The 15,692-nt window shown below is 42.2% G+C and overlaps 1 protein-coding gene across 1 annotated transcript; it reads left to right on the top strand.

Annotated features, from left to right (window-relative positions):
• Positions 1 to 5,435: 5,435 nt before the first annotated feature.
• On the top strand, positions 5,436 to 7,141 carry LOC123083222 (putative serpin-Z8). Its single transcript, XM_044505315.1, has one exon. It carries the CDS (start codon positions 5,445 to 5,447, stop codon positions 7,122 to 7,124), a length of 1,680 nt encoding a protein of 559 aa, XP_044361250.1. The 5' UTR covers positions 5,436 to 5,444; the 3' UTR covers positions 7,125 to 7,141.
• Positions 7,142 to 15,692: the final 8,551 nt, after the last annotated feature.

Genomic DNA, 15,692 nt, shown 5'->3' with positions numbered 1-15,692 from the left:
GTGTTCTCACCCGGAGCAAGAGGCAAACCTATTTTTCTCGGTGAAGTGTGAGTACGTGTGTGTGTTCATGAGAGAAGAGGGAGTTGAGAGGAAGAAGAAGGGGCGCTGTGAGGAGATGGCGCCAGCAGTATCCAGCACGGCAGTCAGCATCATTCTAACAGGGCTGCTGAGCGACGAAATCTAATCAACATTCTGGCAGAGGCTGGTGATCTCCGAGCGAGAGCTTGCAGTAGTCGCCTTCGCCTCAGGATAACACCCCGGAGTAGCAACTTCCGTTGCATACATAACAAATATGTATCCTGACCTGGATATGCATGCTACAGTATCCGGCTGGGTGGCCGATTAACGGGAGCTTTATTGAATAAACCAACCCGACCGAGTGTACATGCTAGCCGACTTAGCTTAGGTCGTGTCCCTGGAAGATGCGCTCCCATTTTTCATCCTCGAAACCGAACAACCGAAATGGGTAGATTCTCTCCTTAGTCACCCTGAGAACCATCTCGTACGCTCCCTCGTTGTCTATTCATGCAGGTTGTTTATAACCTCCGGGCAGTCACTTGCATGTTGCAGCCTGCATCTGGCGGCATGGTATCCCATGGATGTAGCCTGGCGTAACAACCCTGAACCATCGGACGCCAGATTTGTTCTGCAAGGCACAAGCATGGATGGGGCAAGCACACGGTAGCAGCACTTTCAGCTCCTGATACATGTTAAGGATAGAATCAATGTCTTTGTGAATTTCCCTATGCCTCCTAGTCATACATCTTTTCAGATATCATCTTGATTTTTGCTTATGTGGAAATGTAAAACGTGGATGGGGTTCGATGCCATGCTGACACGAAGATGTGGTCAAATATATAGGATGGAAAGTGTTGCTTGGATATGTGAAGGGTGGCTGGGGAAATTAATAAGACGCACTGGCTAGAGGTGGCGGTGTCGTTTCTATATGAACACATGGAGATTTTTACCATTTCTATTTCAGTTCCATATAGCCTGAATTATGACCTACTCCCTCCGTCCCATAATATAAGAGTATTTTTGACACATATCAAAGACGCTCTTATATTATGGAACGAAGGTGAAAATTATAGCAATGTAGCTAAACTCTTTGATTTTAGAAATCAATTATAAATACAGCTCTTATTATGTGGACAAGGAGTACTACTCCATTATAGAAATTCATAGGTGTGGCTAATTTCATGGCGATATATAAACAAGGCACTTCTGTTACATGTGCAGAAAATACGCCTCTTCTTATCTAAATATCAAATTAGTAGTTAAGAAAGGAGAAGCTGATTTATAAAGGAAATCCAAAAAGTCACAATGTGAGTCCTGACAAAATGAGTAGAAAAGAATTGTGCTTGAAACAAGTTTTGCCACAGATCTACTAATGGTAGTTCTGAGATGTAACAATGCCGGATGCCCAGTTCGAATAAGATTCAGATTCCCACGGCCACATAGGTCATTTCAGTACTAATAATTTCATAGAAAAAGTGGGAGAAATTCTTTGGAGACATATGATGTTAGGATATGATATATTTAGTCAGTGGCGGGATTGAAAATGAAGACCATTTCTACATTGAAAAAAATTGCCAATGTGTCAAATAAACTCTTATATTATGGGACGGAGGGGATATAACATTGAGATAAAAAAGACCAAACCATTTTCAGCAATCCTTGCGTTTTCATTAGTAATGGCAATGAACCCCAATTTCCCCCAGCGAAAAACAACCAAAACATTAAACTATGAACAGTAATCCATGGCCTTTCTCATTCATGACATAATTACATAGTATTAATTGGAACATGTTTTTTCATCTCTAGTGCTTGAAGATGGATAATTAGAATTAAGTTGATAAATGCACATGATCTTTTGGTAGCGGTTTGTTTTCACATTTGAAACAATCAATTTATTTTCTCTTATTAAGAACTTCCACATATTGCTTATCTCGTCCCTTGTAACCAGAAATAATCATCCTATATTTTTACCATGTTTCTGCTCTAAAAGCCATTCACAATATAACATTTAGCACACAATTTTCCATAATGAACTTAATTCCTCAGAGACGAATCTTTCCCAATCATCACAGTGCAGAAAATGGAGCGCTCATCACGTTTTACGGCAATCCAACCAACATGTCATACTTATTTAAGCATGTTGCTTTCCTCGTCGCTCATAGTCTATTCGAGCCATGGCCGTGGAGCTCTCCAGCTTGAGGCGCCAGAGGGAGATGTATTTCACGGTAGCCAATTGTCCAAGCGCACCAGGGATGTCACAGATCCAGGATCGTTGGTTAAGTCCCTCACAACCCAGATGACAGTTGAGCCATCGGCGAAGAACCAGGACAGCCAGGGTGGGGGTGATCTCACAGATCAACTAGCTCTCAATCCAGTGGTCGAGCCAAAATCTGCAGGTCCACCTGTCGCCAACCGTGCAATTGGTGGAGGCATTGAATATATCCTAGGTGTCCGCGTCGCCGGGAAGGGGCAGTATGGGGTGTGCCTATTGGTTGTGGCTGCGCACGATAGGCCCGTTCAAACCTTGGCAGATACCCATTTCAGTTGCATTGCAAAAAGGAAGAGCGCCACAATATCCCATCTAGCTTGCTGAGATGTCAATAAATGAAAAATAAATTGTACTAAAAAGGTGAGATATTGGAGGTTGTGCCTTAAAAACCGCATGTAATGATAGTTTGTTGGAGGAGGTTGCAAATGAACAGACGACTCTGGACGACCTCACTTTGGAGGCGGTTTGTCTGTGCAAATGGCTTAACTTTGGTACAAGTGCATGTGGTTTTGGTAACCGCCTCTGCGATTCAGAGTATTAGCAATATAGGTTTTGAGGCAGAACTGACAACCGCAGCTGGCCCGTTTACTAAAACCGCTTGGTAATCCCGGTTTTGTACTAGTGTCTTCTTTGCTAGTGTCCGAGGATGATGGGGAGTAGCGCCACTAGGCTAGGGACGAGAAGGAGGAGTGCCACCATGGACCAAGATGTTGGGAAAGTCAAAAAAGTGAAGAACAAAAGCTTGCCGGATACTTGCGGGAACCTCGCCGGATTTTGGTGGCCGGAGGTCTGTGAGGCTACACGGTGTTGGCCGGCATGCGGGGTGGTCGTCAAGGGAAAATAACACGGCGGAGCGGCACCCGCTTGGAGGCGGCAAATCAAGGGAGAGAGGAGTCGGTGCGCAAGAGAGAGAATCTTGAGGGAATCTTTTGTTGAGACTTCCATAGGGATGCTAAAATTTGAGATGCGGCCAACACTTCTCCAAAATTTGGAGGAGTTAAAGGAAATGAGATTTTAGCTCAGTGCGGCATAACACCTCAAAAGGCAATCTTTTGAGGAGTTGATCCCTTTTCAGGGTTCAGTCTGTCGTAGTTCACGGATATGAGCCATGGCACCACCACTCCCCCTCCCTTCAACATATGTTTGTAGTGTTTTCTAAGGTTGGAGAAGTAGTGTAAATTAGATATTTAATACTTGGGGTAGGCAACGGAATTGTGCAAAATTTTCCTACATGTTTCTTTAGCGGATTTGCATCAGGTGGCCACTACATTAAAGTTAGAATGGGATTTGCATCAGGTGGAGTTTGTACCCAACACAATGCAATTCGATCTATTCATCGATCAAACATGGTTATCTTCACTGCTGCAATTAGCTATTCATCTAATGTTAAACATGATTTATCATGCCTATGTCTAAGGGTAAGTATATTAGATGAAAATAAAAGGTTGGATAATGGTTTTGCTTTGGGACCCAGAGGGAGATTCAAACAAGGGAATGAAAGATCCTTTACAAACACAGAATGAGTAGAACAATTAAATTAGTGCATTGGAGTAAACTGAAGTAGTTGATTCTTTTAGAAAAAGATTGTTGAGAAATGGTAGTTCCTTCTCTTTCTCTTATTTGAGCTGATTTTCTTTCTTATTAGTTCACTCAATTTGTGTACTCAACCATTTGCTCTCTATAGCTACTATCTTACTTTGTGGTACAATTTGTTTTGGCTTGCACATCAATATGCGTAGATTTTTCAGATACACCATTCACCAGACTGCCAAAGGGCAGAAAAAGCTTACCGAAATGTTGTACTAGGAATATTTGACACTCGTTAATCCAAATGTTTCTATTTTATTTCTATAATATGTCCGTATGTATTTTTTTCATGTTCTCTCTATGTATAGATACTCAAAGCTTTGTTCACATCCTCCTATTTGCAAACTCGGTGGCCGTACAATCTTACTGGAGCTGAATATGTAGGCTAATAATGCTGCAAGCCCTCAATACCATTAGAATGTAATTCAGTAAAGCACGGCAGGGCGCAACTTTTCCTTCTAGTATATATCCATTCTTGATGGCCCCTCCTTTCTGATCATCCATTGCATAGTCCTCTACGATTCCATCTTAATAATGTGATATTAATTGGGGTTGCCTCTATCATTTTCTTTTTTTTCCTATTTTTGGGGGGGAAGCTTCTATCAATTTCAGGATGAAATGTTTCAGTGATGTTTTGTATGCTGGAAAAAAATGTTACATGGTCTTTTTTGTCATGATGATCAAACACTCCGGAATAATGAATTTCAATGGAAGTTGGATGGGATGGTGAAGGGAGGTGGACCCTACCACTTATATGTTAAACTTTGCATCGATGAAACTGGACAAGAATATTAGGCATCACATGACCAGAAAAACTGTAACACAAAATGTACAAACATTTGCTAAAAAAAATAGTATAGGAAGGGAGACGCGGTTGCCACCAAATTGAGGCAAAGTTAGGACGGGAACCTTGTGCTCTCGGGTACCCGTGCACCCTATATGTGCAAAAAAAATTAGTAATTCAAATAAAGTTAAACAAAATCCAAATCTTGTTTGGAATCAAAGATGATCAGGTATTGTACTCGTATAAAAAGTTTGGACAAGAAATGATTCCTATCGACTTCAGGGCAAAAAAGACAAGTTTATGACAACAATATAGCATGTATAGTACTTGTATATAGCGTTTTTTGCCAAATCTTCGACCCAGGATGCAATGGATGTCATTCTCTGACGAATCTTTTTATACGACTACAATACTTGATTATGTTTGGTACCGAATAAGATTTGAAAATTTTTAAACTTTTTTTGAATTTACTTTTTCTTTTGCAGATTGGGTGCGCAGTGCGCTGGTACCCAGGTTCTTCTCCGTATTTTCCGACAAAGATAGTATACTATAAAAGGAAAGCTAGGAGAGATGCAGGGAGGCCGTATTAGCTGGGTAATAACTCAAACTAGTCATGTTAGCCATCACGTGAAACCGACGTACGTTCGACGGTCAAACAAGAGGAAAGAAGGAAGCAACCGAACCGAATCCAAATCCAAATCAGATCGGATGCCCTACGTCTCCAAGCAAAGCAAAATAGCCACGAACGATCAGTACTTACGTCTCCTGCGACTGAGAGCGGCCACGATGGACTGGCCGGCCAAGAAGTCGCCGCAGTCCGGCTCTGGCCTGGCGCAGCTTGCCGCCGGCCTCAACAAGCGCCTCGCGGACGAAAACCCCAGGACCAAACTCGTCTTCTCGCCGCTGTCCATCTACACAGCTCTGTCGCTCCTGGCCGCCGGCGCCAGGGACACCACCCTGGACGAGATCCTCCGCATCCTTGGCGCGCGGTCGTGTAGCGAGCTCGAGAGCTTCGTGTCCCGCATGGCGGCGGACGCGCTCCAGGACAGGTCCGCCTCGGGCGGTCCTCGTGTGGCGTTCGCATGCGGCGTGTGGAGCGACCTTTCGCGGCCGCTGAAGCCGGCCTTCCGCGAGGCCGTCGTGGGCACGTACAAGGCCGAGGCGAGCACAGTCAACTTCCAGGGCGCACCGGAGGAAACGCGTGGCCAGATCAACGCGTGGGCGGCTCAGGTGACCAGGAACCTCATCCGCAACGTTCTCCCCAAAGGATCGATAAATCCGGCAACAACTCGGGTCGTCCTCGGCAACGCCATGTACTTTAAGGGCAAGTGGGAGGACCAGCCGTTCGACAGGAGGTACACCGTGCACGAACCCTTCCACCGGCTCGCCCGCAGCCAGGTCGCCGTGCCCTTCATGCAGAGTACGATGTCGCAGTTCGTCGCCGTGCACGACGGGTTCAAGGTACTAAAACTCCGGTACAAAATGGTTGCGCCAGATCACGAGGAACATGTGCATCCTCCTCCTTATTTGGGCTTGATTCTCATCGTCCCTATCCCATGGTGCAACCATGGCCGTGTTGGTCAGTCCGGTGAGTATGGCGGCCCCGACCATGGTGCTCCTTATTCCCATGCCCATGTGAGGGCTTCATACAACCGTCGGGGTCGGTCTGCAAATTATATTTCCACCGGACCCCCACCATACTTCCGTCATCGTCCCTATCCTCCTCCTCCATTCCGCAACCCCACCTCTCCGTACGCCTATCCCAGGCCATATCCTAATGGTGCACTTGGTCGGTTTGGCCACCCTCCTAACCCACCATATATCGCCCTCCCCCATGTTCCAGGTCGGACTGGCTACCCTGGTAATGCATTTGGCAACCGCTACAAGCCTGATCCTTGGGCAGGCAACGCCTATCCATCCCAGTGTGCTGCTCGGTCGGTGTTCTCCGGCTCCAATCGTACCGGGTACACACAGTTCTCCATGTGCATATTTCTCCCGGACGCCCATGACGGCCTGTGGGGGCTGCTGGACACGATTGCGTCCCGACCTGGGTTCCTGCACGACCACCTGCCGGAGCAGCAAATCGCCCTCCGCGAGTTCCGGATGCCAAAGTTCAAGCTGTCCTTCCATAGCAGCATCGTCGCCGTGCTCAAGAAGCTAGGGCTTGAGCTGCCGTTCTGTGAGCGTGGCAACCTATCTGAAATGGTGGAGGGCGATGGCTCTGGCTTGCCGATAGTGGTGGGGGATGTTATCCACAAGGCTGTTGTCGAGGTAAATGAGGAAGGAACTGAAGCCGCCGCTGTCACTGTGTTGGTTGGGGCTCTTGGATGCGCAAGGCCTCCGTCACCTCCAACACCTCCGCAGGTGGATTTCATTGCCGACCATCCATTTGCCTACTACATAGTGGAGGAGGCAACCGGAGCTGTTGTCTTCGCGGGGCACGTCCTCGACCCTTCCAAGGAGTAATAGATAGCTAGCTGTTGAGGTCGACAGACACATTTCTTTTCTTATTTTGAGTACAGCATTGCTCCTACTTGTACTATGATGAATTTATATGTGCTTCAGTTTGATTATATTTAAAGGATGTCTTCTATATATGTTTATTCCAATAAAAATGTTGGTCACATAAACTGTGAACTCCCCCATACAATTTAGTCCCGCAGATAAAATATTCCTTTGCCCATGTTTCCTATGCTTAAACCAACTTTCTTTCTACCTTGCGACCCGTGAAGCATATAGAGAATGCACTCGCTTGACAGTGGTATATATATGTACGAATTGTTAGACGGGTTCTCTTTGAATACAACCGTTAAAAAATTTAAAGGGCAACTTTCACCAATGAAAAATATAAGATTTGTTAGACTCTGGCGGTGTATACCATAACTCTGGCGCACAGCACTGTTCTGCTCATGGCGAGCTAAGTTCAACGGTTGCAACTAAAATTCCATCGAGGATTACCGTGTCGTTATCAGTGGTTATGGAAGTGATAGGGGGTCATGCCCAGAGAGCATGCACCCCGTCACATCCCGTAGCCAAGGGGCACGCCGATCCTCACCATTGCATCGGTGCGTGACTTCATCTTCTGATAACATCCAGAGTTGGCCATGTGTTTTTCTACATATTCGGTAGTTGGCGTACTGAACTTGCAGTTGGGTCGGAGCTGTGGGTAGAGCGAGGTGAGGCGCTCGCCCTACTTTGATTTCGAGCGATTCCTTTTTTATTTAGGTATATGTATAAGTCACAGATCGATGGAAAAGTAATCTGGAAAATAAATATCGGTAAGAAAATCGTCGTCCAGTTGGGCCACGATGCTCGAATCGCCCGATCATTAGTTGTGTTGTTCGTCGATCTCGTCTCCAGATGACCAGACCTTCCTCTGACACAATCCTTAGCAGGAGATACCAACAGGAGCATGTGCGCATTCCCAGCGGCCAACAAGAGCATGCATGGGCAGCACCCAGCAGGCGGTGCGTCAGGCCAACAATCTGGAACTTGGTCTAGTGCCGGAGGGTAGGGATGAAAAAGGAGCGGAAACGAGCGGAACTGGGTGCTACCATATTTGTATTTATATTTTTATGCAGAAGAAGAAAGGGATACAGAAACCCCGAAAATGAATATGGAAACAGATACTACCGGAAACGAACACGGAGCGGACACAGAAATAGAAGTTGACGTTGGCTTAAAACCCCTTGAATCATAGAGAAAAACACACAAAACCTAATAAATTTAATAAATTGTTAACATGGCTACAAAGAAGATATGATTATGTTAGCAACTTAGTGTAGTGTTGGAGGCGTAGCGGACAACTGCGTGCAGGGTCTAGCTGAGTACATCTGTGGTAGTAGAAGTTGGGCCTTAAATGATCCATTATGTTCATTTGCTCATTGTGTCATTGTCTATTGCTTGGTTCTTGGGCTACAAAGAGGCATAGGTCTATAGCAAAAATGGTAATTCCATATTCATGGAAGCGAAAAGTTCAGTTTCCTCGTCCGTTCCACTGGAAAACACCATTTTGTTTTTGTTTCCGTTTCCGTATAAAAAATTCATTTTTGTTTTTGTTTTGCAAATTCCGTTTTCGTTCTCATATTTCCTCTCCATTTCTATTTTTTCTTCGGAAAAGCGGAAATATTCCAATCCATTTTCATCCCTACTCGAGGAGCTTGCCGGCCGTCACCATTGCATCGACATGTGACTTCATCTTCTGATGACACCACTACTAGAATCTGGAACTTTGCTCATTGCATAAGCAAAGTGTTTGCCGAGTGCAACACTACGAAAAGAGGAGTGGGCTGGAGCCCTGGTGGCAAAGTTAACTTTGCCTGGTCCTTTTTTATGGCTTCTCGTAAACACGTAAAAAAACATACCGCCAAATGCAAAACAAATGTGTACTCAGAGTTGGTCATGTCCTTTTCGTCATATTCAATAGTTGTTCTGAACTTTTGCCATTCAAGCCAACTTCCGAAAGAAGAACTTGGCGAGCAATGCCTCAGGGAAACATCCTGGAGGGCTAGCCCAGGAGGGCTAGCAATGGTCAGGGTAATTTATGATCCTAACTTACTACAGAACAAATATGCATCCTTGGTATGCTACAGTACCCTGGTGCCAAATAGGATATAGCCGCAGATTGACATAACGGTCGTCAAGCATCAGAATCCCAATTTTTCCCCTAAGGCACAAGCATTGATGGGACATGCACAGCTGTAGCAACACAAGGGGCTCTTGCTATATCTGATGACATTCCTCTATTTGTTTCTTTCCCGATGCCTCCTAACCATATGTGTTTGCTGGAACCAGCATCATTTTGTGTCCATCATTTACCTTGTTTACAAGAAACCTATTTAAGTATAACCCATTGATGATTTTTTTACACGCAGCAAATATGTACAGAAAGACGGGGTTTTATGTGTGTTCACACAAAAATGGCGCCAAATATATATATGTTGACAGTGTTGTCTAGACAGGTGAAGGTGGGTGGAAAAACTAATAAGATGCACTGTATAGATATGGCAAGCATGGTTTCCATAAGAACACATGTAGTTTTACAATTCTATTTTAGTTCTGCATGGCCTTAGTTATGATCTCTATCATTTAGATTGAGAAACTGATTGAAGAAATCATTTGTAGCACTCCTTAGGTCTTCTCTATGAAAAAGCAGCCATTAGTGGCCTCTCTTCTTTATGAGATAATTACAGGGTATTCATCACCAATCGGAACATGTTTCTGCTCCAAAACCTACTTTGTGCAATGAGGCTGCGAAGCGACGAGATAGACAATGAGATCGACATGATGGTGTCGTCTAGTGACATGATCGGTGTGGAGTATTCTAAGAGCCAGAACCCGCGTCAATCATGATGGTGGAATAGGTCAAATAGGTTCGGATGCCAAGTCAGACTCCCATTTTGCCTAAGGGAAACATTGTGAAGGGTTGGTGTTTACAAATTCAAACAATATTGGTTTATAAGTCATACAAAAATTACATGAGAGATTGGATCCTAACTTACTATAGAATAAACTAGATGATACCCCCATGGGTTGTGGGAACCTTGATAAAACATATGCATAAATAGGTGCTAAAATACTAAACTAATACAAAAACAAATTTAAGATTGTTCTTGGTTTATATTTTAAAAACAGTAACACCTATGATGCATGTGACACCATGCTGTATAAAAATAGAAAACTATTGGACTGAAGTCAACGGGGTGCCATTTAAGAAAAAGGTGAAACATGGCCAACATATATTTTCACCAAGCGGAATTGTTTTTCTACTTATGATTGCCATGCATGATTGCGGTCATTGGGTTGCATGGCTAGATTAGTGACCAAATTGTGAGTTATGACATCATTGTGATGTGGCATGGTTGCATGAGAAGAGAATAATAGGTAGTGGGTTGCAACTAATTAATAATAGGTAGGGGGATATGCATATTGATATGCCACAGTAATTGGTTCCTGTCTACCAGCTATGCTATAGACATAGGCTCACGTAACAATCGTGGATGATTGGAAGCCCAGTTTTGTCCCTAAGTCGCGAGCATGGATGGGACAAGTACAATGGTAGCAACACAAGTGGTTCTCGCTACACGTTACACATAACAACCTAGTATTTCTTCCTTTCCCTATGCCTCCTTTTCACACGTGTTTATTGATATCACCTTGATTTTGTGTCTGCCATAAACTTCTGTGTTCATGTGAAACATATTTATTACATGAAAATGTTCAGATTGCCAAAGTTACTTGGAAGTGTAAAATGTGGAATTTGTTCCATGTGTGTTCGTGCAAAAATATGTCAAATATATAAGATGGGAAGTGTTGCTTAGAAATTTGAAGGTAGGTGGTGAAATTAATTAAATGCACCTGGTAGAGGCATCAGCGTGGTTTCTGTATGAGCACCTGCAAGTTTTGCCATTCTATGTTAGTACCATATGGCATGAGTGGTGTCAAGCATTCAAATAAAAAAATTTGAATAAATCATTTCTAGTAACTATTGTGTTTTGTTAGTAAGAGCAATCCCTAATTTGCACTTACAGAGACAAACAATGATTTTTCTAAGATAATGGGCAATGATTCATGTCATTTCTCCTTTATTAGTTAATTAGAGAGTACTAATATGAACATGTTTCTGTCAACCTCTAGTGCACGGAGTAGGCGTTTCTATTAAGTTCATAAATGCACATATCATCTTGGTAGCCCTAATTCTACGCTTGCAACATTCAAACTAAATTAGTGTCTTTAATTAAAAACTTGCACTGAATGCTCATCTAGTTCCTCGGAACTACAAATTGTCCTCCTCAGTTTTTACAATGTTTGTTCTCCAAAAGCTCATTCACTGTATACAACATTTAACACATGTTCTTCCTTCATGGTCTAAATTCGTGATAGTGACATACTCCCCAATAATCAAAGTACAAATAATAGAGCATGATCATCACATTCTCCAACCAACATAACCTAGACCTTATATTAGTTAAGCTGGTTGCTTGCCTGGTTGCTGATTGTATATTCCATCCATGGCCATGGAGCTCTCCAACCTAATGTGGCAAATGATGTCGCTCATCCTTTGCGTCAAGAAACATCCTGAATGGTTTGTGTTTAAACATTCACATCTCTTGGTTTGCAGGGCATGCACATGATTACACGATAGATTATGATCCTACCTGTTTACATACCAAATATGCATCCTAGCTAGAAATGCGTGCTACGGTATCTGTATGGCCATATTTTTATTGAGATTAAGGGAAGCTTGATCAACCTCTCCTTCTCTTGCAGGTTTTTTTAATCGGATTTCCCGGTAATTGGGCGGTTACCAAAAATTTGGATGCACCCCAAAAACTCTGCTACTGATTTTTTTTGAATATTTTGATATAAATGTCCAAACAATGTTTAGTAACGTTCCTAGACCTATGGGGACAAAGCACACCGCATATTGTGGTGGAAAACTAGTGTCCCGCGACCAAGAAGTCACAGGATCGAGCCCATCTCACTAATAGAAAAAGGGTCAAATCTGAGAAACATTAGTACCGGTTTGCATATGAGCCGGCACTAATGTGTCCATTAGTGTCGGTTCAAATGACTAGGCGGGAGGAGATCTTTAGTACCGGTTCATTGCCAATCTTTAGTACCGGTTCGTGCCACGAACCGGTACTAAAGATGCTGGTGCCCGGCCAGCACCTTTAGTACCGGTTCGTGGCACGAACCGGTACTAAAGAGGTTGTGGCAGGGCTATTTTTAGTCCCACCTCGCTCCCCTAGCAAGATTTTGACCATCTTAAATATGTTACTTCTCAAACTATCACAAGCATTTGGTCTTTATTGAACTCTATGTGTAGGATCTGTGGCTGCAATAGGAGTCTTCGCCGGTTCTTAAATCGGTGGTAGATTCCTATTGACAATTTAGATTCTATACAAAAAGATCATTGATGATCAATGTATTTTTTATATGTACTTCTATGTAGCGGTAGCGCGTTTTGGCTGAAAGGCGGTACTGATCAATGTATTTTTTCTGTGTTCAAATGCACAATTTAAATATGTTACTTCTCAAACTATCACAAGCATTTGGTCTTCATTGAACTCTATGTGTATAATTTGTGGACTCAATATGAGTCTTCACCGGTTTCGGACGATAACTCATCAGTTACATGGGCACTTCATTTTTTTAACTTATTTGAACTCCAGACTTTTTTTGAGTCGGCATTATGCAGCATTCGAAGCGATGTCATCAATTTCCAACACGTTCTGACATCATTTGCTGTTTTTCAGTCACCGATTTATTTAGATCAGAGCTAAATGACCATGAAAATGAAAATAACTACAAAACAAACTCTGAAAATGTTGAAGGTATCATCATTCACCCGCATAGCATGTGCGAAAGAGTAGAGAGGGTCACGGCAAAAACTGGACGAACTTCGTGCACAAAATGGACAATCTCTTTGGGAGTATCAGGGTTTCGGACGAGAACTCATCAGTTACACGCGCACTTCATTTTTTTAACTTATTTGAACTCCAGACTTTTTTTTGAGCTGGCATTATGCAGCATTCGAAGCGATGTCATCAATTTCCAACATGTTCTGACATCATTTGCTGTTTTTCAGTCAGCGATTTGTTTAGATAAGAGCTAAATGACCGTGAAAATGAAAATCACTACAAAACAAACTCTGAAAATGTTGAAGGTATCATCATTTCACCCGCATAGCATGTGCGAAAGAGTAGAGAGGGTCACGGCAAAAACTGGACGAACTTCGTGTACAAACTGGACAATCTCTTTCGGAGTATCAAAGTTTCCGACGAGAACTCATCAATTACACAGGCACTTTTATTTTTCAATCATTTACCAATTTGTTTAGAAAGCTAAATGACCGTGAAACAGTAAATCACAACAAAACGAACTCTGAAAAAGCAGAAAAGAAAAAACTATATAAAAAAATTACTCAAAAATAAATAGAAGAAAATAAATAATGCAGAAAAGAAAAAAACTATATAAAGCAAAAATATTCACAAAGAAACTAAATACAGCAAAAAAACTACTCAAAATAAATAGAAGGAAAAAAATAAAGCAGAAAAGAAAAAACTATATAAAAAAATTACTCAAAAATAAATAGAAGAAAATAAATAATGCAGAAAAGAAAAAAATATATAAAGCAAAAATATTCACAAAGAAACTAAATACAGCAAAAAAAACTACTCAGAAATAAATAGAAGAAAAAATGAAGCAGAAAAGAAAAAACTATATAAAAAATACTAAAAAAATAAGTAGAAGAAAATAAATAATGCAGAAAAGAAAAAAAATATATAAAAAATTGTTGGGGCGCTGCCCGGTGGGCCTGCAAGACCTAGGGGGTGCAAATTCAGGCTCAGAACGGCCAGCAGGCTCACAGGGCAGCGCGCCCTAGTTAGGCCCAGAAGCCTGCTATATAGAGGAGTTCGAAAGGGCAGCCGCGGCTGGGTTTATAAACCAGTGCGGCTGCCCTTCGCTTGGCGAGGTGGGACTAAAAATAGCACACTGCGGGTGGCAGCGCACGACCATTAGTACCGGTTGATGGCTCCAACCGGTACTAATGCGTTGCCCTTTAGTACCGGTTGGAGCCACCAACCGGTACTAAAGGCCCTCGTTTCCCGCCGCTTGGGCTGGCCAAAATTGGCCCTTAGTACCGGTTGGAGGCTCTAACCGGTACTAAAGGCTCCCCCTATATATACTGCACTTACGAAAAATTAGTTATCGTCGACCACTTCGTTCCACTTTTCGCGCAACATCGATATCGCGCCGACGCCGCCGTGCCGTCACCCCCGCTGCGCCCGCCGCACGTCGTCGCTGTCCCCGCCGCCCGTCGTCGTTGTCCCCGTCATCGCCGCGCGCACCCGCCGCCCGTCGTCACCGCGCGTCCCCGCCGCTCGTCGTCGTCGCCGCCCCCGTCGCCCGTCGTTGCCGTCCCCGCCGCCCTCGCCGCCCCCGCCGCCCGTCGTCGCCGCCCCCGCCGCCCGTACGCCCGCTCGATCGTACCCCCACACACACATACACACACACATACACACACGCATACACACACACACACACACACACACACACACACTACACACACATGTACGTACACACATACACACACACACACATATTTTTTTACTTATTTTCTGTTTTCTATTGTTTAGATGAATTAATTAATATAACTAGTTTATTTTTAGAATGTTAGAAATGTTAATGTTAGATGAATTAGAACTAGTTTATTTTTAGTAAGAAAATTTAGGTATATAAGATTATTGAACTAGTTGAATTAATAGAACTAGTTTATTTTTAGTAAAAAAATTTAAGTATATGAGATTATTTGAACTAGTTGAATTAATAGAACTAGTTTATTTTTAGTAAGAAAATTTAGATATATGAGATTATTTGAACTAGTTGAATTAATATAACTAGTTTATTTTTAGTAAATGCTTAGTTGAACTAGTTGAATTAATAGAACTAGTTTATTTTTAGTAAGAAAATTTTAGTATATGAGATTATCTGAACTAATTAAAATTTAGGTATATGAGATTATTTGAATTAATATAACTAGTTTATTTTTAGTAAATGCTTAGTTGAACTAGTTGAATTAATAGGACTAGTTTATTTTTAGTAAAAAAATTAGGTATCTGAGATTATTTGAACTAATTAAATTTTAGGTATATGAGATTATTTGAATTAATATAACTAGTTTATTTTTAGTAAATGCTTAGTTGAACTAGTTGAATTAATATAGCTAGTTTATTTTTAGTAAGAAAATTTAGGTACATGAGATTATTTGAACTAGTTGAATTAATATGACTAGTTTATTTTTAGTAAATGCTTAGTTGAACTAGTTGAATTAATAGACCTAGTTTATTTTTAGCAAGAAAATTTAGGTATATGAGATTATTTGAACTAATTAAAATTTAGGTATATGAGATTATTTGAATTAATAGAACTAGTTTATTTTTAGTAAATGCTTAGTTGAATTAGTTGAATTAATTGAATTAGTAAGTGTTTAATGTTTCGCTATATGAACATAGGAAATGTCGTCTGACG

This window comes from Triticum aestivum, chromosome 4A (assembly GCF_018294505.1).
Source record: "Triticum aestivum cultivar Chinese Spring chromosome 4A, IWGSC CS RefSeq v2.1, whole genome shotgun sequence".
NCBI lineage: Eukaryota > Viridiplantae > Streptophyta > Magnoliopsida > Poales > Poaceae > Triticum > Triticum aestivum.
Note: the sequence above shows the minus strand (reverse complement) of the source record. Positions and strands in the feature narration are given on the sequence as shown.